The sequence below is a fragment of the Tetrahymena thermophila genome (genome assembly GCF_000189635.1).
Source record: "Tetrahymena thermophila SB210 genomic scaffold scf_8254670, whole genome shotgun sequence".
NCBI lineage: Eukaryota > Ciliophora > Oligohymenophorea > Hymenostomatida > Tetrahymenidae > Tetrahymena > Tetrahymena thermophila.
The window spans coordinates 49,171-71,893 of record NW_002476437.1 but is presented as its reverse complement, the minus strand read 5'-3'; the positions used below and the strand labels follow the sequence as shown (position 1 = coordinate 71,893).

At 21.9% G+C, this 22,723-nt stretch overlaps 6 protein-coding genes across 6 annotated transcripts; 5 read left to right on the top strand and 1 right to left on the bottom strand. All coding sequences in view use genetic code 6, as the record gives it.

Annotated features, from left to right (window-relative positions):
- Positions 1-298: 298 nt before the first annotated feature.
- On the top strand, positions 299-1,672 carry TTHERM_00770620 (hypothetical protein; the record flags this gene model as incomplete). The annotated part of the gene is made up of 1 exon (XM_001013854.1): positions 299-1,672. One exon carries the CDS (start codon positions 299-301, stop codon positions 1,670-1,672), a length of 1,374 nt encoding a protein of 457 aa, XP_001013854.1.
- Positions 1,673-2,299: 627 nt separating this feature from the next.
- On the top strand, positions 2,300-3,619 carry TTHERM_000770619 (eukaryotic-type carbonic anhydrase family protein; the record flags this gene model as incomplete). Its single annotated transcript, XM_012797072.1, has 1 exon — positions 2,300-3,619. The coding sequence occupies one exon, from the start codon at positions 2,300-2,302 to the stop codon at positions 3,617-3,619; it is 1,320 nt and encodes a 439-aa protein (XP_012652526.1).
- Positions 3,620-3,904: 285 nt separating this feature from the next.
- On the top strand, positions 3,905-5,227 carry TTHERM_000770618 (eukaryotic-type carbonate dehydratase; the record flags this gene model as incomplete). Its single annotated transcript, XM_012797071.1, has 2 exons — positions 3,905-4,165; positions 4,520-5,227. Exons 1-2 carry the CDS (start codon positions 3,998-4,000, stop codon positions 5,225-5,227), a joined length of 876 nt encoding a protein of 291 aa, XP_012652525.1. The 5' UTR covers positions 3,905-3,997.
- Positions 5,228-6,036: 809 nt separating this feature from the next.
- On the top strand, positions 6,037-10,393 carry TTHERM_00770610 (eukaryotic-type carbonic anhydrase family protein; the record flags this gene model as incomplete). Its single annotated transcript, XM_001013853.2, has 7 exons — positions 6,037-6,330; positions 6,391-6,429; positions 6,516-8,900; positions 8,998-9,318; positions 9,383-9,623; positions 9,882-10,151; positions 10,230-10,393. The coding sequence occupies 7 exons, from the start codon at positions 6,037-6,039 to the stop codon at positions 10,391-10,393; spliced, it is 3,714 nt and encodes a 1,237-aa protein (XP_001013853.2).
- Positions 10,394-11,350: 957 nt separating this feature from the next.
- TTHERM_00770600 (hypothetical protein) lies at positions 11,351-12,671 on the top strand (the record flags this gene model as incomplete). The annotated part of the gene is made up of 3 exons (XM_001013852.4): positions 11,351-11,541; positions 11,601-11,717; positions 11,780-12,671. Exons 1-3 carry the CDS (start codon positions 11,507-11,509, stop codon positions 12,669-12,671), a joined length of 1,044 nt encoding a protein of 347 aa, XP_001013852.3. The 5' UTR covers positions 11,351-11,506.
- A 641-nt stretch (positions 12,672-13,312) lies between these two features.
- Positions 13,313-16,675, bottom strand: TTHERM_00770590 (hypothetical protein; the record flags this gene model as incomplete). Its single annotated transcript, XM_001013851.2, has 5 exons — positions 13,313-14,052; positions 14,125-14,527; positions 15,211-15,323; positions 15,433-16,042; positions 16,097-16,675. 5 exons carry the CDS (start codon positions 16,673-16,675, stop codon positions 13,313-13,315), a joined length of 2,445 nt encoding a protein of 814 aa, XP_001013851.2.
- Positions 16,676-22,723: the final 6,048 nt, after the last annotated feature.

Below are 22,723 nucleotides of genomic sequence, written 5' to 3'. Positions count from 1 at the left end.
TGATATTACATCTCATGTACTAATTTTTTTTAGTAGACTATAAAGTAAAAATTATTTATGGTCACTTACATTGATGAAGCCAAGCCTAGGAATTAATTTTGAAAATATCAAATATTAATTAAAAAGTAGAGTATTTTTTAAGAGATTTGATATTTAATTAATATAATATTTTTGATTATTTTACAAACAGGAATACAAATTGAAGTTTGAGTAGTCTTTACAAAATAATCATAATAAGTAACATATATAGATAGATTAATTTTTTTTAAAAGATTAATTAAGGTAATTTATTGAAGAAATGAGTTAAATTGAAAGTGAGAAGATACCAAAGGATAAAGATTAATTTTCGAAAAGTGAGGAAGTAATGGATTAGTCGTAAGACAATCTGAGCAGTGCAAGTAGCATGAAGGATGAATCTTGGTCTTTACAGTCATTTTAATTTAAAAAAAAGATTAGCAAATGTAGCGATGGCAAAAAAACATATAAAAGAGGGAGAAAACCTAAGCTGCAAATGAAGAAAATAGCTTATACATACAGTTCTACAAATTTATAAGAGTTAACTTAGATACAGTCAAAACTTCAATACGAAACAAGCATTATTAAATAAATCCCTTCTTAAAAAGTATTTTTTTTAGCAGGAGACATTTTAGCTGAATTGAAAGATGCGACAAACGATATGGGAATAGATATCTTTAGAGAGTAGAGAAATGCTCTTTTTATAGAAAGAGATAATTATGGAACTTAATTTGAACTCACAAGCGTTAGTCCTCTTAAAAATTTCTAATCTGTGATATATTATTAGGAAAATTCTTAAGACTAAGAGCTATACTAATTCTCTAAGTTTTTGAAAAAACATTAAGAATTAATTTACATGCTTAGTGCTTAAATCTAAGACCTACAAAATTCTTTTTTGTGTGGTGACTAAAAATTGGAAGAAATTATAAATAAAAGGTAAAATATCAAAAATTAATAAAGAAAGTAGATTTTAGAGTAGATCTACAACTAAGATCGATTCTGTTAAATAGCGACTGTAAGTTTATCCTTAACAAACTAAACAACTACTGTTTCTAATATTTCATTTTCTTAATCGATGATTGCTCTTCTCGGATTTGAAAGTGATAATGTCTTGTGTAATGTTTCAAAGATAGCATTTTTAAAAGTTTTAACCCAAAACTCAAGAAGATAAATTATGAAATGTAACATATAAGCTCAGCAGAAATAGCAATCTGGACTAATATTAGAAATCGAAGATTTTGAGCTATTGACGTTTGATTAAATTAAAATAGTTTGTAAAGGTAGATTTTAAACTATCCCAATCATATATCCACCTGAGTTGTAATTTGAATAGTACCCTCTATTAAATACAATAGAATAATTTTGTTTAGTTGAATATGATATAACTCCTTGGCATATTGAATAGCTGCTGAAAATTAGATAAGAATTTATTAAAAAAGCCCCCTAAAATGAGATTTTTCCTAACAATTATAAATATTCAAATTTAATTGAAATAGAAAATTTCGAATACAGTATTTAAAGTTAAATTTTTCTTGAAAAATATTATTAAAAAGAGCTCAAGAAGATTAACGAAAATAACTAAAAATAAATAGAGTAATAATTACAAATCGAGTAAATAGTTTAAAATCCTTTGCCTTGTGGTTTTAGGTATATATGAATAAAAAATAACACATTAATTTTTCATTATAATAAAATGTCTTCTTTATTAAATTTATAACTCAACTTATTTTATTTTATTAATAAATTTCTCATTTATTCATACTCAAATAAATTATATAAATGGATGAATAAATTTAACTATTTAAATATAAGTTTAATTTAAAAAAATAGATTTTTTGAATTGATAAAGTTTTATATTTTGAAAATACAAATAAATATTTTTAGTAGTTTTTGCTGAGATATTTTTAATTCATTAATTATTATTTAATTATAAAAAAAATATACTTTTTATTAGAATATAAATATTATTAATTCTCTTTATAACTTATTTCTTTTTAAAAAATTGAGAATATGATATCAGAAATTTTTGATTAGTATTACAGCAAAATATTTTAGAAAATACTGTTAATTTAAAAGCAATCAATATTATAATACACTTAATGCTATTGAGTAACCAATAAATATAATGATTATATAGACTGTTATTATTACTGGTGTGTTCAGAAATATAATGACTATCTATTTTAATTAAATAAAGATAATATTAACCAAAACAATAACTCAATAAATACAATAAATTTGAGACCTTTATATTTAACAAGTAAAAAATTATTGAAAAACATATATGAGTATTTAATGTAGTGAAAATAATTCTCAAAGAACTTCATCAGAAGATATTTTATAAAATAAATATAATCCATATGAAGGTAATATAGAGATAATTATAAACAGTAAAGCTATTACTAAAAAGAAGAAGAAAAAATAGTAAGAGATCAACAGTAAAAATTTTGGAGGTTAATGCTAATTTAAGATGATAAATTATTACTCAATACAAAGATCTTTAAACTTAAAAAAACTGTTTCATCTTGCTGGTGGATTGTTAATAGATATCAGTGATCCTATTTAATAGATACCTGACTATTCTTATTATAACGTTTGTAAAATTGTTTAGTCTTCAAATAAGTTTAGAGACGGGTCTGTCTAGTTTTAGATGGGTTGTTTAGATATAACATTTGATTATGGATTGGTTACAAATATTCTTTACTCCACTTAAAATGAAGATAATTTTACTCTTGCTAATATATTAGACGAAGCCTAACCAAAAATAATACTAATAAAAGAAAAAATTGACATGCTTTATCTTAAATATAATATTTAGGATATTGAATCAATTACTAATCAAAGAAAATTGTATTTAGAATAATATAAGTAGCAATACTTGGAATAAAATCAAAACGAAGATGATTTTTATTCAGTCACATGTTATAGTTTGGACGTTCATTTAAAGTCAATATTTTCTAGTTTTCATTAATTTTCTAAATCTCTAATTGCACTCCTTGGAGCTGAAACAGAGGAAATGATAAGTTATGTAATGAAAAAATCTATTTTTTGGATGTTCTCCAAAAATACAAGAAAACAAATGATGAAAGGATTTGCTTTAATTCTAATTAAATAATTAAATCAAATTTATCATACAAGCCTTCAAAAAGCTGAAATACTGACTATTGATTAAATTTTAATTTCGTGTTCTAGCGATATTACAATTATTCCTATCAATTATCCAATTGAGTTATAATTTAAAGATGAAGAATTTACTTATATTAATTAATTGGATTACCTGATCATCCTTAACTATGAAATCCCTCCAAATAATATTAAGAATGTAATTAAAATAAGAGAAGCCAAAATCTAAAGTTAAAGTTCAAAAGCTTAAAATATTTATCTTTGGTCAGACTTAGATGAATACGTAGTAAATAATTTTGAATCCTACATGGAAAATTTAATATTTATGGAGAAGTTTTATACTAATTAAAATAACGAATAAAAGTAGCAACATTGTAAAGAAAAATTATTATAGCAAGAAATAAGGGATCTCCCTGAAACAATAAATAAAGATCCAAAAATATGTAGTTATAGGCCTATCAAAAACCTTTAAGTTTAATGAATTTTATCTAAAAATATATTCTAAAATAAAAATGCTTAATTTATTAATTATTTACATATTAATTTATTATGTTCTCTTTTATAATAAGTTAAAATATACTTTAAATATTGCATATTTTAATAATTTATTAAAGATGAATAAAAAGTCATCCCTTTTTATTTTAAAATAATAATTGATTTTGAACCCAATTATTAAATAAATAGATTGGTAGAAGAAAAGAGGTTTATTAGAAATAGGAATCAATTTAAAAACTTTGATGAATAATCTATATAAATTATTTAATTTAAAGGCAATATAATTTCAACAGAAAAATAGAAAAATAGAGAAGTAGGTATAACAAATATAAAAATATAAATTAGGCAGAAAATTAAATTATAAATGGTTTTACAAATTTTTGTTGTTCTTTTAATACTTTGTCAAATAGCTTAAGGATAGATAACATACAATTACAAATCTGGAGGATCTGATTGGACAGGAACTTGTTCTACTGGTTAAAGTTAATCTCCAATTGATATTTCAAACATTTAAGGAACATGCGATAATAGTGTAATAATCTTTAATGAAATAAATTCTTTTTAGTCATTTAAATATTTAGTAAAATGAAATAAACCAATGAGTTTCAATTATATTTGTTTTAAAATACCTGAGATATTTAAAAATAGCTATTTCAAACTAGGATGATCTGCAAAAACCTTGTAGAAAGAAAAAATTACATTTAAAAATTCAAAATTTTATCAAAAGTAAAAATAAAACTCAAAAAATAGTAAAATGATCAAAGTTGTTGAATATTAAAATTTTTTATTGGTTTCAAATATAAATTATTTATAAAAACAGAGGTTGTTTTGCATTCAATTAATAATTTGAATTGAAAATAAAACATATTTATTTTTATTAAAAAAGATGACCATAGATGTCAGTTTGTATAATCAAAATGTGTAAACCTCAGTTGTAAAAGATTAATCTGGTTTATCCTCTGCAGGTGATTTCGGTTCCTTATATGCAAAAGATATAAATGGAATATTGGTAGGTTATGAAGCCAACTAAATATAAGTCCATATTCCATCAGAACATTCAATAGATGGCAGTGGTTATGATATTGAACTATAAATTTATTTCTCTATTAAAAAGGAGTTCTAAGCAACTTTATCTGGTTAAACTCCAGCAGTTCTTAACAATGCAGTTGTTAGTATATTTTATACAATTGATTCTACTTAATCGAGTAATTTCTTTAACGTTTGGACTCCTTCAAGTATTGGCACTAATTTTAGTTTTAATCCTGCTACTGTATTTAATGGCACAATAGACTCTACTAATCAATATTATTCTTACTAAGGATCATTAACACAACCAGGTTGTGATGAGAGTGTTAATTGGTATATATTCCCTCAATCTTAGCCCATCTCTTAGATTTAATATAACGACATAAAAAAGTATATACAAGGTGATCTTACTTTTGCTGGCGGACACGGTAATAACAGAAACATTTAAAGTGTAAATGGAAGAACTATTAAACTTGGTAATGTGCAATGCGAAGAATAGTTTATCTATTTCTTCTCCTTCTTTATATTGTACATCTTTATCAATTATTTTATCTTCAAATTACTTTGATTGTTTTAGCTACCTCAAATATATTAATTAACTCACAAATGCAAGCAATCTAACTGATAACTATAATAATTAATTATTTAGTAATTTTCCATATGTATTTATGCGAAATAAAATTTCTTTTGTTTATTTTTAATTGCTTCTACAAAATTAATTCTTGAATGCAAATTTTTTTTTTTTAATACTCACAAAAACCTAAAAAAATATGGTTTAAGCAAAATATTCTTTTAATAATTAAATCTGTTTAAAATGTTAAAATTTATTTTGTGCTTTATTTTTAATAAATTATTTGCATATTTAAAAAAAATATAAAGATGAAAGTAAAAATGAAATTAAGAATATCTGTTCAAATATGAATGTATAATGATCATGCTGTTATTATTCAAATTTATATAGCCGGTTTATCCAATCAAATTCAACCATTTGAAAATGAAATCTAATGAAAATCAATAGAAATTTGATTTTTTATTGTTTGTTTATTTATTATGTTTAACCTTAAAGATTTTTGAAATTTTTAATTTTGTAAAGAAATAAGAATTGTTTGTGAATTCAAAAAGTAATTTGAAATGAAAAATTAAGAAGAAATCAATGAATAATAATAATTTCATTATTTTTATTACTATTATTTAAAATCAACCTTAATTAATTTCGCAATATTTTGATAGTAAAAATACCAATTGTATTTCACCATTTCTTTGGTTCAAAATAATAATTAGCACAAAAAAAAGAATAAAAAAAGACATAATTCTTTCTTTTAGTTACATTTAATATCTGTATTGAATTGAAAAAGACTTAATATTTTAGTTAAATTCATGAGACATAGCAGTTTTTAGTATAGTTCAACTCCCGACCATTATGCAAATTCATATCATACATAGAGTCAGCAAAATTTTGCTTTAAAATAAAATACATCCAAAGGTGGTGGTCGCTCCTCTTAGATTATACAAACGAGCTACTCAAATTAATAATATACAGCTCCCTCTTAGTAATAAATTAATAGCAATTACTAAAATTCATAAACAACTTAGAATAGCTTACCTCCTACAAGTTCAATATCAATGAAACTCAAAAATTCTTTAATAATTCAAAAAGAAGCATAGAAAAATGTAAATAATTATTGAATAAGTGAAATTAATAATAATTTTATTAATGCAATTTAAAAATAGAAAGAAAATGTATTTCGCTTGAAAGAAAGAGTCGAAGAGGTAAAAAAACTTTTAATCATTTAAAATAAATGATAATTTTTTTTATCTTAAAAAAATAATTTTAAACTTAAATAATAAAATTCTAGGCTTAGAAGAGAGTAGACAATCTGGAAAAATATGAAAAGAGTTTTAGTGAAATGACTCATTTACTCAATGGCATAGCAAAAGATTTTAAATAGTCGTATGTTGTAAGCAGGACAAGCTATTCACCCTCAGGATAATAAAAATCTTAAGTCGTTTCAAGGCATATGGCAGAAGATTTAGAATTAAACAGAGGTAAAGGAGAAAACTCTTAGATTTTTAGTGGAGGCTTTTCGAATAATCCAACAATTGATTATGAATCTTAACAATTAAGCAATTATTAAAATCATTACTAGAGCAGTTCAAAGAGTTAAATTAATAACCAAAGATAATCTTCTTACGATATTATAGCATAAAATCAATAAATTAATAGCAGTAGCAATTAAAATATTAATTAGAATTTCCAAAGAAGATTTGGTAGCTATACAGAGATAGAGGATGATGCTGCTTCCTCTTCGTAACATAAAGTTTCTACAATGTATTAAAATAGTAGCAGTGGTTTAGGTAATAATGCAAATAGGAAAATATCTCTTTTTCAAGATATAAAAAATAGAATGGAGCTGTTTAAAACATAGAATAGGGAAAGTATAACGAAGCATTTAAAGTATATAGCAAATAAAATAAATGATAACAAATAAATTTATTACAATTTTTTTGACGAAGAAAATAAAGTTGCTCTTAAATTTTTAGTTCAAGTACTTTATGATGAAGTAGAGAAACTTATCGTACTTGATACAGGTAATTCTCTTCCTTTAAAGTTAAAGATGGAGGATTTATAAAGAGAAATTAACGAAAAAAATAAAAAAATCCATTAATTGGAAGAAGAATTAATAGAAAAAAACCTTTAGATAAATTCTATGACATCTAAAGTAACTAGATACACTCAACGTTTCAATGACTTGAGATGGATATTAGAGGAAAGTAAAAGGATATATGAAGACTTTATTTCTTACTAATAAGATTTATTATAGAATGATATGTATGCCTACGATGAATCAAGAAAACTTAAATTTATTTAAATTACAAATATTTAAAAAGAGTTTAATCGTTTAAAAGATAATTTTGATGAGTTAAAAATTGGTAATTCTAACTAAAAAAGTCATATTAATCCTAATTAAGCTAACTTTTTTATGAATTAATTGACTCCTATCAACTAGCATTAAGGTGCTAATATTCCACATAATTCATAATTAAAGCACTAATAAAATAATTTAGATCATTCAGCTTCATCGTCGTCCAATATAGGTCTGCCTACGACTGATCTGATGGTAAAAAAGCAGCTTGAATTTGATGAAGATTATGCAAATTAAAATCTTAACACTTAAAATGCCTCCTGCAACCAGTTTACAAATGGAAATGATTAGCAATTATAAAATTAAGCTTTTTTAAGCAACAATATAAATTCTAACAGTTAGACAACTCTTAGCAAAAGAATAAATAGACATAATTCTGTTTCTTCGACATCTCATTCAATTATGGTTCTTAATAAAATGCACTAGCCTCAAGGCACTAATCGCTCTATGACTCCTAGTGGCTATGCAAATAATAAGTGTGAGGCTATGTATTAAAGTAATGTTGTTACATCTGATCATTCAAATTAATAAATGGCTAATTCTTAACTATTTAATGCTCCTCTCCCTTAAAGAGCCAACCAAAGTGTAATAATATAGAACTCAAATACAAGTAATAGCTAAATATTTGCAAAGAGTGGAAATAAGTTCTTAGATATCAGATAATAGATTGAAGCCTTAGAAAACGAATACAATGAGCTAGATAATATCTAATAATCATTAGAAGACTAAGTTGCTAAATACAAGCATTGTTTTGTTGAGCAATTGAAATTATGCTAATTGCTACAGAAAAATGTACATAGTTTAGAAGAAGAAGTTAATTAACTTAGACAGTAAAATAAAAATTCCAATAACAATATGTAAGCAAGCCAGCTACTCATAGCAGCTAATCAATAATAAGCAGATTTAGAAAAAGATCTCTAAAAAATCACTTAATAATTAAAATCAACTCAAAAGGAATGTGAAACACTTTAAAATGAAAATAAAAAAATTTTAAAGGAGCACAATGAAATTTAACAAAAATATAATCAACAAATTAAGCAAATTTAAGATATCGAAGAGCAAAGACAACATGACAAATAAGTTGTATAAAGGCTCAATTCATAGTTCCAATCTATGAAGAGAGAAGTTGAAGAGAAGTAAAGTCTTGAAGATAAGATAAAATCGTTAACAAATGATAATAATCATTTAAATAAGGAATTAGATGAATGTTTAGGGCTTCTAGAATCAGGAAAAATAAATATTGAGCAACTTAAAATTACCCTGCAATAAAAAGAGGATTCTTCATCAGACTTAATCAAAAAAAACGCAAATCTAGAAGTAAAAAAATTAACTATTAAAACAAAAATTACAAAATGAAATACAAAATTTGCATGTTATGATTATTTATATTTAACAATTATTTTTAAAAAATCAGAATCAAGTATTTTTGAAATAGAAAGAAATCGATTAGTTATCTGTAGACCTAAAGAAACAAAATGAATAACTTTAAGACTTACAAATAAATAAAGGTAAAGAGGCAGTAAAGTGCTTAATAGATCAATAACATTAGACTCTTCCATAAATAGAGTTCTTAATTTATGAAGAAAATATGAATGAAGATATTTAAAAGGAAACTAAATAGCTAATAATATAATTGTTTGGATGCGATTTCTTGCAGTTTATTGAAAAAATATAAGAAAGACATCAATATTCTATCTAATTCAACTAAAATCTCTATGAAAAGCTACAAATTCACGTAAAATTAAAATCAAATATTTTCAAAAATTAATTTATTCAATTTATTATTCAATAATTTATAGTGCAATGGAAGAATATAATCATGTGAAGATTTAAAAGTCATGGGTTAAATGATTCTACAGGCTTATGAAGTACTCTCTCGTCATTCTCATGTCTAATTACCAACTCCATTGATGATGCTAAGAGAAGAGTTTGAAATGAAAAGACCTGCCATTCAAGACAAACTACAAGAATGCATTTACGAATAGTAAGCTGTCTTTGAAGAGTTTAACTCCCTTTCGTTGATGAATTCATAATTAGCAAGTAATTATATAAATATATTCAAAAAAATATTTCAATTTTTAAATATTTAAAAAAAATTCATTTCTTTTAATACTTCTTACTAATTCTTTAAAGATGATAGATAGCTCAAATATACATTTATTGAATTATTTTTTATTATAATATCTATCTTTCCTCCTCAACTCATTATCAGATCTCTATATCAAAAATCATTAATATAAATAATAAAATTCGTTTTTTAAATATTAAAGTTTATCATTTATTTTTTTTTAAATATAGAAGGTAAAAATATGAGCTCAAGTTTGATAATACAAGAGCAGTAGCAAAAGCAAAATGAAATAGTAAGTTTAAAATAGAGGATAGAAAATCTTTCAGCTGAAAATATTATGCTTTAATAAAATTTAAAGAATTATGAAAGCTAGCTACTACAAATATAAAACAGCAGTACTGTTAGTAGCAATAAATTGCCTCGTCCATCGATTGAACATAACAGATAAAGTGATATCCAATCTTGCAGATCTTCTAAAAGACCGTCTCGTTTAAAACAAGGTAAATTAATTGATAAAATTAATTTCAATAATATTATAAAATAAATAATAAAATTAAAACACTCTTTTAATTATATAGATCAAGATGATTACTAAAGTACATGTTCAATAAGTGGATTAAACAGTGTAAAGAATGCATACTCTCCTTAAAAATTAGCTCACTAACTTTTAGATGTAAATGAAGACTTTTTGTAATTAATCTTATCGTAAGCATCTTCCATTGAATAACTCTTAAATTAATGACTTTATTTATGACTATATTATTATGTTTATATATTATTATAATTCTGTATTTATTTATTATGCCTTAAATTACAATTATTGATATTAGTTAACTCTTTAACTTGGGGGAAAGAACTTTTGAGGGTTATTTTGAATAAGGCTATTTGCTTGTGAAAAAAATTTTTTTGCAAATGACTATCAAAAATTTTATATTATACAAACTCCCCCAATGGAAAGAGTTAATTTTAATAATTTTTTGTGTTCCGTATGATAAAATTTTTAATTTAATTATTTTATTACTACTTGTAAATAAAATCTAAATACACATCATATTTGAATGAAAAATCTAATCAAAAACTTAATTTACCTATTTAATTTAATTAGAAATATTTCAATAAAATTTTTTAGATCCAAAAAAATAATCTTATATTTCTACATAAATTGATTAAATATAAATATTTAATTTGTTAATATAATTCTGTATTTATTTTAATTATGCTTTAAATTGCAATTTTTGATATTAGTTAATTTTAATAATTTTTTGTGTTCCATCTGATAAGATTTTAAATTTAATTATTTTATTACAATTTGTCAATAAAATCTAAATAAAAAAATCATATGCATATTTGAATGAAAAATCTAATCAAAAACTTAATTTACTTATTTAATTAAATTAGAAATATTTCAATAAAATTTTTTAGATCCAAAAAATTAATCTTAATTTTTCTACAAAAATTGATTTAAAAAAAAATATTATGAGGTAAAATGTTAATATTTGAATAAATAGATATTATGTATGATTATTGAAGAAAGATTTTAAGAAATAAATTTGTTTGAAAATTCTATGAGAAAAAAATATTTCTATGTATTTTTAATACTAAATATTCTTTCAACTTAACTTTAAATGATGCAAGTTATTAGAATATTTAACTAAGGGAAAAAATATTTAGATCTATTTGATTCAAACACTTTTTTCAAGAAAAAAACAAAAAGAAATTATTCATTTAATAAAATAATTAGAAAAATAAAATATACTAAATTCAATTATAAGCGCAAATAAAGCAGAAAGAATACTTTTTTAGTACAAACAAATATACGCTTTAAATCTCAAAAGAAAAAACATTTTAATTAAAAATGAATTAAATAAGTTAAAATAAGCAATATTAAAGGTATTTTAGTAAATTTAAGTTCGATATATTAATTTAACTCATCATTAATATCAAAAAAGCTAAATAAATTATAATTTCAAGTAAGGAGTGCAAAATAATAGATTTTAGACAGACTTCAATTAAAATGCTTATTAAGCTAATTAATTCAACTTTTAGCAACAAAATCAGAACATGATGTATGTGTTTAATTTATTTTTAAAAATAGTTTTGACATCTCTTTTTTGAATATTTATTTTAGGGATTACAATTAAAATGTATAATACTAATAACCTGATCAACAAATGTATTAACAAAATTAATAGTACTATAGTTAACAAAATCAAAATTAGCAACTAGGAAATAATGGAATGGAAAACTATCAGATGTAACCTAATGACATGCAAGTGAATTCAATGAATATGCAATATTAAAATTAATATGATTATAATTAGATGTAATAATATTAGCAAAATGGTGAATTTTACAATCAATAAAATCCAAATAATTTAAATAATCCAAATGGTTAAATGATTGATAATAACTAAAACCAATAATATAATCAATAAGCTTATTATAACTAAAATATGTAGTAATTTGATTAGCAGCAAATGTAATATATCAACTAAGTCTAATAATAAAAAAAAGGTATAATAGATATGACTAATTACTAAATACCTTCCTTCTAGAAAGCTTAACAAATTGACCCAGATTTAACATAAGAACAATACAATTTATACACACAGATTATCTAAAAAGAAGAAGCTTTAAATAGTACATTTCAAAAATTAGTTAGCAAAGATTTAATTTTTTGCATGGATAAAATACATATTTATCCCTTCTTAACAAGAATATGTAAAAAGCTAGCTTAGGAACAAAAAAATGATACAAGTGTTCTTGAATGTGGTAGGAGAATATGCATTAACTGTTTGGTTGTCTATCTAATTAAAAAGACCAGTTATAACTATGTCTAAAAGCTTATAACAAAACAAAATTAGTAAGACAAAACATATTTATAATACCTTGATGATTTTAAATACTTTAAAATAAAATGCCCTAGCTAAGATTGCTAAGAAGAATAAGGTAATTGCTATCTTCAAAGAAAGTAAGTCGAAGATATGATAAATTGTAGACAAGGTTTTATAAATAAATGAAAAAAATTATAAAACTATAACTAAAACTAATTTATTATGCTTTCATGTCACTGCATTTACTCTAAATCTTTGTATAAGTGCAAAAAATAAATATAAATAAGTAATTGAAATTTTTGTATCTCTTTAAAAAAATTTTTCTTCTTAAAATAAAACATTCTTAATAAATCTATAAATTAAACCACTTTGTTATAAAATAATACTTTTTCCAGAATATAAACACTTAGGATCAATTCAGTTTTCTCTAAAAATATTTTTATTTATTTTAAACACCTTTATTTGAAGTAAATAAGCTTGATTTTATTTAATTAATGAATTTATTTATGTTTTGAAATTTATTAAATTTGTATAAATTCCAAAAGAAAAAAATAAAAAATATTTACTTATAAATATATACAAAGAGCAATATGCCAATAAAAAAAATAATAAATAAATATATAAAAGATTTAAAATTATTATTTTTACAAAAACATTAATATAGATAAGAAATTTTATTTAATTGAAAGTATTTTTATTCAATTTATAAATAAATATTTAAAAAACTAGATTTCTATTTTATAGCTTTCTTAAAAGTTGTTAAAATTAATATTTAAAAATACAAATAACATAAAAAGACATGAAAATATTTAATTTATTAGAACATTTCACTATTGTAATAGCTGTTTAATGATTTACAAAGTAGATTCTTCTTGCATTTTAGAATAAGGTATTAAGGTTAACCCAAATGTTAAGCATCTTAATTAATTATAAAATACTCCTTTTATATAAAAAATTGCTAATATTTAAATAAGAAAGATAAAAGGCCCTAAAATTATAAAATAAAGCTAAATTTGTTGACTTAAAAGTGAAGTAAAATCTAAACAGATTTTTGATATTGTGCTTATAAAATTATTTAAAATAGCATCAATTTATTAAGACAGATCAATAAAAAGGTTAAAATAGTCAGTACTATTTAGGTATTACTGTAACTATAAAGTGTGCCTTTTTAATTCAAGATCGTTTTTGAATAAACTCGAATATTGGTTAAATATATATATGTACCTATTTACAATCCCTAAAGCTCCACCTTAAAAAAGTTAAATTTCTGATTCTGAAAATTTAGAGCAGTCCAAAGTTAGTTGTTAATTATTTTCTAACTAATCACATAAATTTTATTTAAAAATATTGCTTAAATAATTCGTTTGAGACTCAGAATATGCACTAAGCTTTTCGAAATCCTTAAGGAAATAAGGTATAAATTATTGAACTTGATAATTTTATTATTTAAAAAGTTCAAAGGTTTAATTCAACTTAACAATAGGAAAATCCGTTTAGAACTGAGTTATATATCTATAGTTAGAGAGAATTTAAGAAAAGGCTTTCAACTATAAGAAGTTCTAAACAGCTAAGGAGGATTAATAGAAAATAAGAGAGGGTTAATTAAAAATATCATTAAAATTTTTAATTATTAAGTTACTAATACTAAAAAATCCGATTGATAGAAAGCAAATCAAACTTATGGTAATTAATTTTTTCCACTTAGTCAAATTTTAATGAGTGAAAGAAGTTGAAATCATTTGACTTCTTTTTAATTTTTTTGATCTTTTTGTATATTCTGCTAAACTACTTTCAAAATTAATAAAAGATTGCTTTTTTTCTAACTACTTAATCTTTTTTGGACTATTTTAAGAAGATTAGCGTTTTCCTTTATCTTCATTAGTAATTTGTAAGAAAAAGTTAGTTGAAACAAAATCAGTTTGTAGCCAAGATGATGATGGATCTTTAAGAATTTAAACAAACTTTTTATAAATAGATGAGTTATTTTCACACTCAAAAACTTATATTCTTGCTATAGTCATTAAAACTTTTTCTTAGTATTTCTGAATAAGCATTATTAAATAAATAGAGAGTGAAAAAATAATAAAATAAATGAATATAGTCAAGCTAATAGTTAAAATATTAAAATGTTTGAGATTATTTTGATTTTGAATATCTTGTTAATGAACATTTTCCATATTTTTTTATTGATTTTCTCTAAAAAGTATCATATTTTAAATTAAATAGAACAGTCCATCAATTTGATTTTGTTAATTTTTTAAATTAATAATATTTTTAAAATTTAACATATCGAATTCAAAATTATTTCTTAATACTTAAGTGTATCCTTTCCTAATTATTTTAAAAATGAAATTAATTTCTAAATAAAATTTGAATTTTATATTATCTCTAATTAATTGTTGTGCTTAAAAAAAGATGATTGAAACAATAATAAAAATTTTATATCTTTTTTATTTTAAAAATTATTTGGAAAAAATTTAATAAAATTTTGTTTGAAAATCTTTGCTTTTTATGAGGATGAAAATTAATTAATGGTGTTTATTTACTTATTATTAAAGATCGTTACTTAAATGTTTTATTACTAGAACAGGTCATAAGAGATATAGTTAGACATAAACTAAATATAACTCTTCTTAAAGCTGTAAACTGACTAATTTAGCTATTGGTTTAATTAATTATATTTGCTCATAATTGGTTCAATATTGAAGAATAACCCGTTATTTACTTGGTATAACTACAAACTAGATAAAAGGGCTCTAAAATATTGCTGGTTAATTTCAGAAATCGAATTACTTACAGAAAAAGTATCAGTCGCTATGTTAAATTTAGTATTAATTACTATACTATAAATTATAATCAGAGAAATAAACGCTATTATGATGAATACTTTTAATTATTTAAATAAAAATATAATTTAGTTTTTTTATAAAAATAGCTAATAATTTACATGATATTAAATTGAATATCTTAACAGTAATATGTGATTTAGATTTATCTTAAATTTGATTAATTAGTCGGCCTTTAGTTTTTAATAGTAATGAGCTGAGAGAGTGTTAGGAGGAGTTTTTTGTTTACAAATTTTGAATAAGCTAAAATACTTGGTTTTCACTCTTAAAATATTTATTAATATTTTATTCATTTACATCTTAAATTTTATTTTCTAATTAATGTTAACTTTATTAGTTGAATTAAATTTCATCACTTTATTTCTTTGTTTTTGTATTTTAAGGAGAACTATCACTTATGTTTTACTCTATTAATACTCTTGATGTTGAAACTGTTTAATTAAACTTCTATTCTCTATTAAAAAACTCATCTTGCTAAGTATTAAAACTAATTTCTTAATAGATAGTTTTATCCATATTAACTTTGCTGATATTTATTTTACTTGTGTGCATTATTAGATCTAACTTACTTATATCTTTTTATTATTCTAAATTTTTTATATCAGATGATATTTTTATCAAATCTTCATCATCAGTAGATTTCTTTTATAAAATAGGAAAACCATTCATTTTTAACTTTTTTGGATCTGATTCAACTATATTTTGAGTATTCTATTAAATAAAAATGATCAATTAAATTTATTATTGTTTTAAATGTAATTTTACTTTTTGAATCATATTAAAAATTGTGTTTTCTTGTATATTGTTTTTTTGCTAATCAAAAGTATATTATTTGTAGATACTGTAGTTCTAAGAAAAGCCACTATCGGCATTTTCTTTTTCTGAAATTTAAGCGCTTGTAGAAGACTATTATAAGGGAACAGATTAAATTTAGTTATCTGTTTACCCTTAAAAATAAGGCGAAGCAAACAAAGAAGGATCATTTGTTTAAACATTTAAATTTTAAACACTATTATCATAGTCGTTAAATTTTTAAATTAACTCAATTTAATTCAAGTTAGAAGGATAAAGTTTATCAACAAACTCAATATCTTCTTCTTACTATATTTAATTTTTTTATTATTCAGATGAAAGAGTGCTATTCTCTTTAATAAAATTCTATGTATTAGTTAGAGATATAAAATCTATTTACTTTTTTTAATCTAAAAATAATTTATCTTTAATTTCACTATTTTCTTTTTGATCTTGTGACATATTTGTTTAAAATTTTTAAGAATAATGACTAGATTCTATAGTGTTCTCTATTGTGGTAACATTCTCTTGATCTTCTTAAAGATGATTCATTCTTAAAAAAGGATTAAATTTTGCGTCATTCTTATTTTAAAAGGTATCTATTAGTTCTAAACAATAGAAGGACCTGATTTTTTTAACATGATTTTATTCATAGAAGTAAGAAATAAGTTATAAGTTAAAAGAAATATCTAATTCCCTATACAGATTGTTACTATTTTCATAAAACTTTTTAAAAAGTGTTTAATATTTTGAATTTAACTAATTAAAATTATGAATTGCTCTTTATTTTATGATATGTAATATTTTTTTTATTTGTAAATAATAATAATTATTTAATAAAGCTTTATTACATTAGAATTTCTCTTCTAGAACTGTGATATCTATCTGTAGTAAGAAACGAAATCGATCCCAGATTAAAATAAATTTCTATCTTTTGAGCTAGTGAATTAACTTAAAAATTGATTGAGCTTAGTGCTAAGATCTTGAAAATTATATGGTATCTTAATCTTATAAATTTTATTTTGACACAAATTTGTACATTATTTATTTTAATTAAGATTATTGCTTTCAGTTATTTAACTTGTTTATTCATTTTCTTCATAGTGCTTTCTAATAACTCTTAAGATCTATGGTATTATCAAAAATATAGAAAAATTATTATAAACTTAAGATGGTGATATATCTTTGAAATATTCTTCAATCTATTTTATTTAATTTAAAAAAAATATAAATAGGAAAACTTATAAAAAGTAAATATTTGAAAAATTTTTTTAAAATGTAATAAATTTTCAAAAATTTTTTATTAAATTACCTGCTACTTTTGAGAAAAGAATTATGATACTTATTTATCTCTTTAAAAATTAGTGAGCTTATCATTTTCCTCTTTGTCAATTTTACTTTTAAAAAGCTAAGAAAATGCTTTATATGAGGTTCCTAAAATTTTTCCAAAGTGATCAAATAAAATATAAGAATTATTTGTATCTCTTTTAAGCAAAGTACTATAAATACAACAGTCATTTTAGTTTTCAAATGAAAAAGTAAAAAAAAGGTTTATAGGAATTAAAAAACATTAAGAGTCTGCTGCAAATACTTGCATCTTTTATCCAAATAGATAAGAAAATCCTTTTTATATTGAACTTTGCATAAAAAAATCATGTATGTCACTTATAAAGCTTGGCATGAGTGATTTTATATTTTTAATTTTATAGACATCCTTATCAGTGTACCCAAAATAATTTGCTATTTTAGACAAATTGTTGCTAATTATTTCTCCTTAGTTTTTAGCAAAACTCACTTTCATTGAGATTACATCTCCTCTTAAAACTGCTGTATTGCTTACTTAATCAAAATATTTATTTTAATCATTCCTTAAAATTTCATTCAAGTAAATTTCATCTTAGATAGAAGCAAATAAATCATTCAATACTATGACTTTGTAAACTTGCCTTAACTATATCATTTACATAAAATGTTTTAGTGAGAGAAAAATATTTAAATAATTTTAAAAATGATTATTAAATTTACCTTAGATACTCTATAAGATTTTCTGAAGAAAGGGTAATCTAAATTTTTAACAAATAATTAAGAGTAAATCTTTTAGATTTTTAGGGCTTTTGAAGAAACAGAAAGAGTTAAGTCTAAGAAATTTTATAAAGAAATATTTTATTCTTTTAGAATGTAGTAATACTCATACTTTTTTTATGCAAATTCTATCAACAATGGCATAAATTTTCTCTCAATTTTATCTGCTTCTATTACTAATTTAATTTAGTTGACTTAAGTGATGAATTAAGTTTCATTTGATTTTTTTTTAAGATTATTTTGTTATTAATGCAGTATTTCTTCTTCTATTTTAGATGATAGAATATTTGAAAGAGTCTTAAAATATAAGCTTAAATTTTGGTGTTTGGCTAGAATACTTTTAAGATTGTAATAAGCTTGGAAAGAATTATTTCTATATTTAGTTAAATATGTTATATACTTTAAAGATATGTATTCAATATTGCTAATATTCTTTTAGGTTATAGGATGCTTTAAGCTCCAAATGAAAATACTATCTATTAATTTAAAAAGATCATCTTTTATTAAATTATCCTTTTCATCTTTGAATGTTGTCACTTTACAAATACACTCTAAATCTTTGCAATTATTCTGGTGATAGATGAGCTATTCAAATAAATAAAATTTATCTTATTCGTTTGTAGAAGAATTTTGCCCCAAAAGGTAGAGTTACTCAAGGTAGAAATCTAAATGACCATAGTGTCTATAAAAATTATTAAAATGGAATGGTTTATTTTAAAATTAGTTTGAAAAAAAGAAAATAAGGATTTGTGGGAAATTTATCTGTTTTAATTTTACTATATTTACCACAAAATAAATACTAATTTAATGAAGATATTGAAGAATAAGTGGTTATCTTTTAATATTTATTGATCACCTTAAAATATCATTATATTAAATTGAATAAAAAAATAAAAAACTAGTGGTATTACTTCTCAAAATTTATTGAATTTATACGCATCACCTGAGAATATCTAATTTACCAAATAGAAGAAGAAAAGCCATAGAGTATGCATGAAATAATTAGATTTGTGTAAAAAAGGTCTTTGAAAAGAAAGAAAATATTTTTTTACCATAAAATAAAAACCAAACTTAAATAAAGAAATAAGATCGAAATGCAAATATAAAATTTTGCAAGTTTCTTATGTCTAAATGGTATATTTACTATTGAATCATATACATATAGTATTGATATAGCTTCAATAGTTATATATTAGAAATTGTTTGGAAATAAATTGATGAAATAGTTAAATATAGCAGCAAAGTATAGTGACATTTAAACTACTTAAATATGTTTAAATTTTCTTTTAAGCAGAATTGTATCATTAAATTCATAAGTTCTGTAGAAAAAAAGCAATGTTATTGTTGTGCATATTGTGAAGAATAAACCTAGGTATGAAGTAACTACATAAATAACAGGCTTTTTATAGCATTTGCTACCATTATACTAGCTCAAATATCCAAATTATCCACAGCTTGAAACTCCAGAATTAATTTCAAGATTAGGTATGGATAGTAACCATATATAAATTAGAAAGTATATTGTGAGTCTTTTGTTAATTGAATTTCTAATCTTTCTAGTCTTAAGCAACCATGATTTTAATTTAAAATATTTTGCTAAAGTAATCAATATCAGGTAAATAATATATGCATACATAAGAACTTAAGCTATGAAAAATGTCCAAATGATCATTCTTTCTTAGCCATCTAGAAATAAAAAATAGGTTCCTGTAGCTTATTCTGATATTTAACCTAAAGTTTTCATTTTTTATTCTTTTTAAGAATCAAGAATATTAGATTAAAAGACATATCCTAGTATTTGTACCATGTAGATCAAAATCAAAAAACAAAAGAAATTCGTATGGATGCTGTATGTGTACTTGTCTTCAATTATTTCTAAAACTGTCTCAAAAAACAAATCTAGCATGCCTTTTTTATTTTTAGTTTGTATTTCGTCATTTTTATTTTGGTTTTTTACTTCTACTTTTTTAGTACCCATCACTCACTATATTACTAAAACTGTTTACTTTATACTTATTTTTGCTAATTTTTTGTTGATTGAATTACTAATTAGATAGCTTTTTTTGTTTTTTTTTTAAATTAATTAATAAATTGTGTGTATGATGATAATAAATAAGTAATCTGTATTTCTATCTCATTTTTTATCAATCAATCAATAAATATATTTCATAAATTAAATACTTTCTTTAGATCCACAAATTTCATTCTAATTAGTTTTTCATAGAATAGCCAAATTTCCTATTAATTCTATTAACTGCTATTGATTATATTTCAAATTTCAATTGAATCAAAGAAATTAATTTTCAAGTAATATTTTGAGGTAAATAATAATTTTATAAATACTTATTGTTCATATTAATATGTTATTTAAAAAAAACATATTTTATTTAGGATATGAAATTTTATTAATTATTTAATCAAAAATATTAATAAAATGGTAATGGTTTTTTAAAATTTAGAGCTTTTGATATTAAAAATGAAATATTAAATATGCTCTACTCATAAATATGCAAGCAAATTATGCAAATAAATATCGTTCTATTGGTTAATCAGCACTAAAAATGTAAGTTTAGAGTTTTTAATAATATTAAATTAAAAGTTTTAAGAAAAGGTATTATGTTTGAAAACCAATAATATATTAGAAATATGCTTATTATTTTTAAATTTCAAGCATTTTTGTTTTTGAATTTTAAGGAGGGAGAAAAAAATTTATAATTAACAATATAAATTCAATATTTAGTTTTCAAAATTTTTTGAAATAAGAAATTTGCAAATATTCAATTATTAATGATTGCTCCTTTAAGGTTTTATTCTAATTTAAAAAATTATTTTTACAAAAATATAGATAGATAAGAAATTTTATTATTAATAAAAGTATTTTGATTTAATTTATAAATAAATGTTTAAAAAACTAGTTTTTTATTTTATCGTATGCTAAAAGTTGTTAAAATTAATATTTAAAAATACAAATTACATAAAAAACAAGAAAATATTTAATTTATTAGAACATTTCACTATTGTAATAGCTGTTTAATGATTTATAAAGTAGATTCTTCTTGCATTTTAGAATAAGGTATTAAGGTTAGTCCAAATATTAAACATCTTAATTCATTATAAAATACTCCTTTTATATAAAAAATTGCTAATATTTAAGTAATAAAGATAATAGGTCCTAAAATTATAAGATAAAGCTAAATTTGTTGACTTAAAAGTGAAGTAAAATCTAAACAGATTTTTGATATTGTGCTTATAAAATTATTTAAAATAGCATCAATTTATTAAGACAGATCAATAAAAAGGTCAAAATAGTCAGTACTATTTAGGTATTACTGTAACTATAAAATGTGAGTTTTTAATTCAAGGTCGTTTTTGAATAAACTTGAATATTGGTTAAATATATATATATACCTATTTACAATCCCTAAAGCTCCACCTTAAAAAAGTTAAATTTCTGATTCTGAAAATTTAGAGCAGTCCAAAGTTAGCTGTTAATTATTTTCTAATTAATCACATAAATGTTGCTATAAAATATTGCTTAAATAATTAGTTTAAGACTCAGAATATAAACTAAGCTTTTCGAAATCCTTAAGGAATTAAGGTATAAATTATTGAACTTGATAATTTTATTAGTTAAAATGTTCAAAGGTTTAATTCAATTTAACTATAGGAAAATCCGTTTAGAATTGAGTTATATATCTATAATTAGAGAGAATTTAAGAAAAGGCTTTCATTTATAAGAAGTTCTAAACAGCTAAGGAGGATTAATAGAAAATAAGAGAGGGTTAATTAAAAGTATCAGTAAAATTTTTAATTAGCAAGTTACTTACACTAAAAAATCCGATTGATAGAAAGCAAATCAAACTTATGGTAATTAATTTTTTCCACTTAGTCAAATTTTAACGAGTAAAAGAAGTTGAAATCATTTGACTTCTTTTTAATTTTTTTGATCTTTTTGAATATGCTTCTAAACTACTTTCAAAATTAATAAAAGATTGCTTTTTTTCTAACTACTTCATCTTTTTTGGGCTATTTTAAGAATTTTAGTGGTTTTCTTTATCTTCGTTAGTAATTTGTAAAAAAAATTTAGTTGAAATAAAATCAGTTTGTAGCCAAGATGATGATGGATCTTTAAGAGTTTGAACAAACTTTTTATAAATAGCTGAGTTATTTTCACACTCAAAAACTTATATTCTTGCTATAGTCATCAAAATTTTTTCTTAGTATTTCTAAATTAGCAATATTAAATAAATAGCTAGTGAAAAAATAATAAAATAAATGAATAAAGTTAAGCTGATAGTTAAAATATTAAAATCTTTGAAATTATTTTGATTTTGCGTATCTTATTAATAAACATTTTCCATATTTATTTATTGATTTTCTCTAAAAAGTATCATATTTTAAATTAAGTAGAACAGTCCATCAATTTAATTTTGTTAATTTTTTAAATTTATTATATTTTTAAAATTTAACATATCAAATTCAAAATTATTTCTTAGTAATTAAGAGTATCCTTCCTAA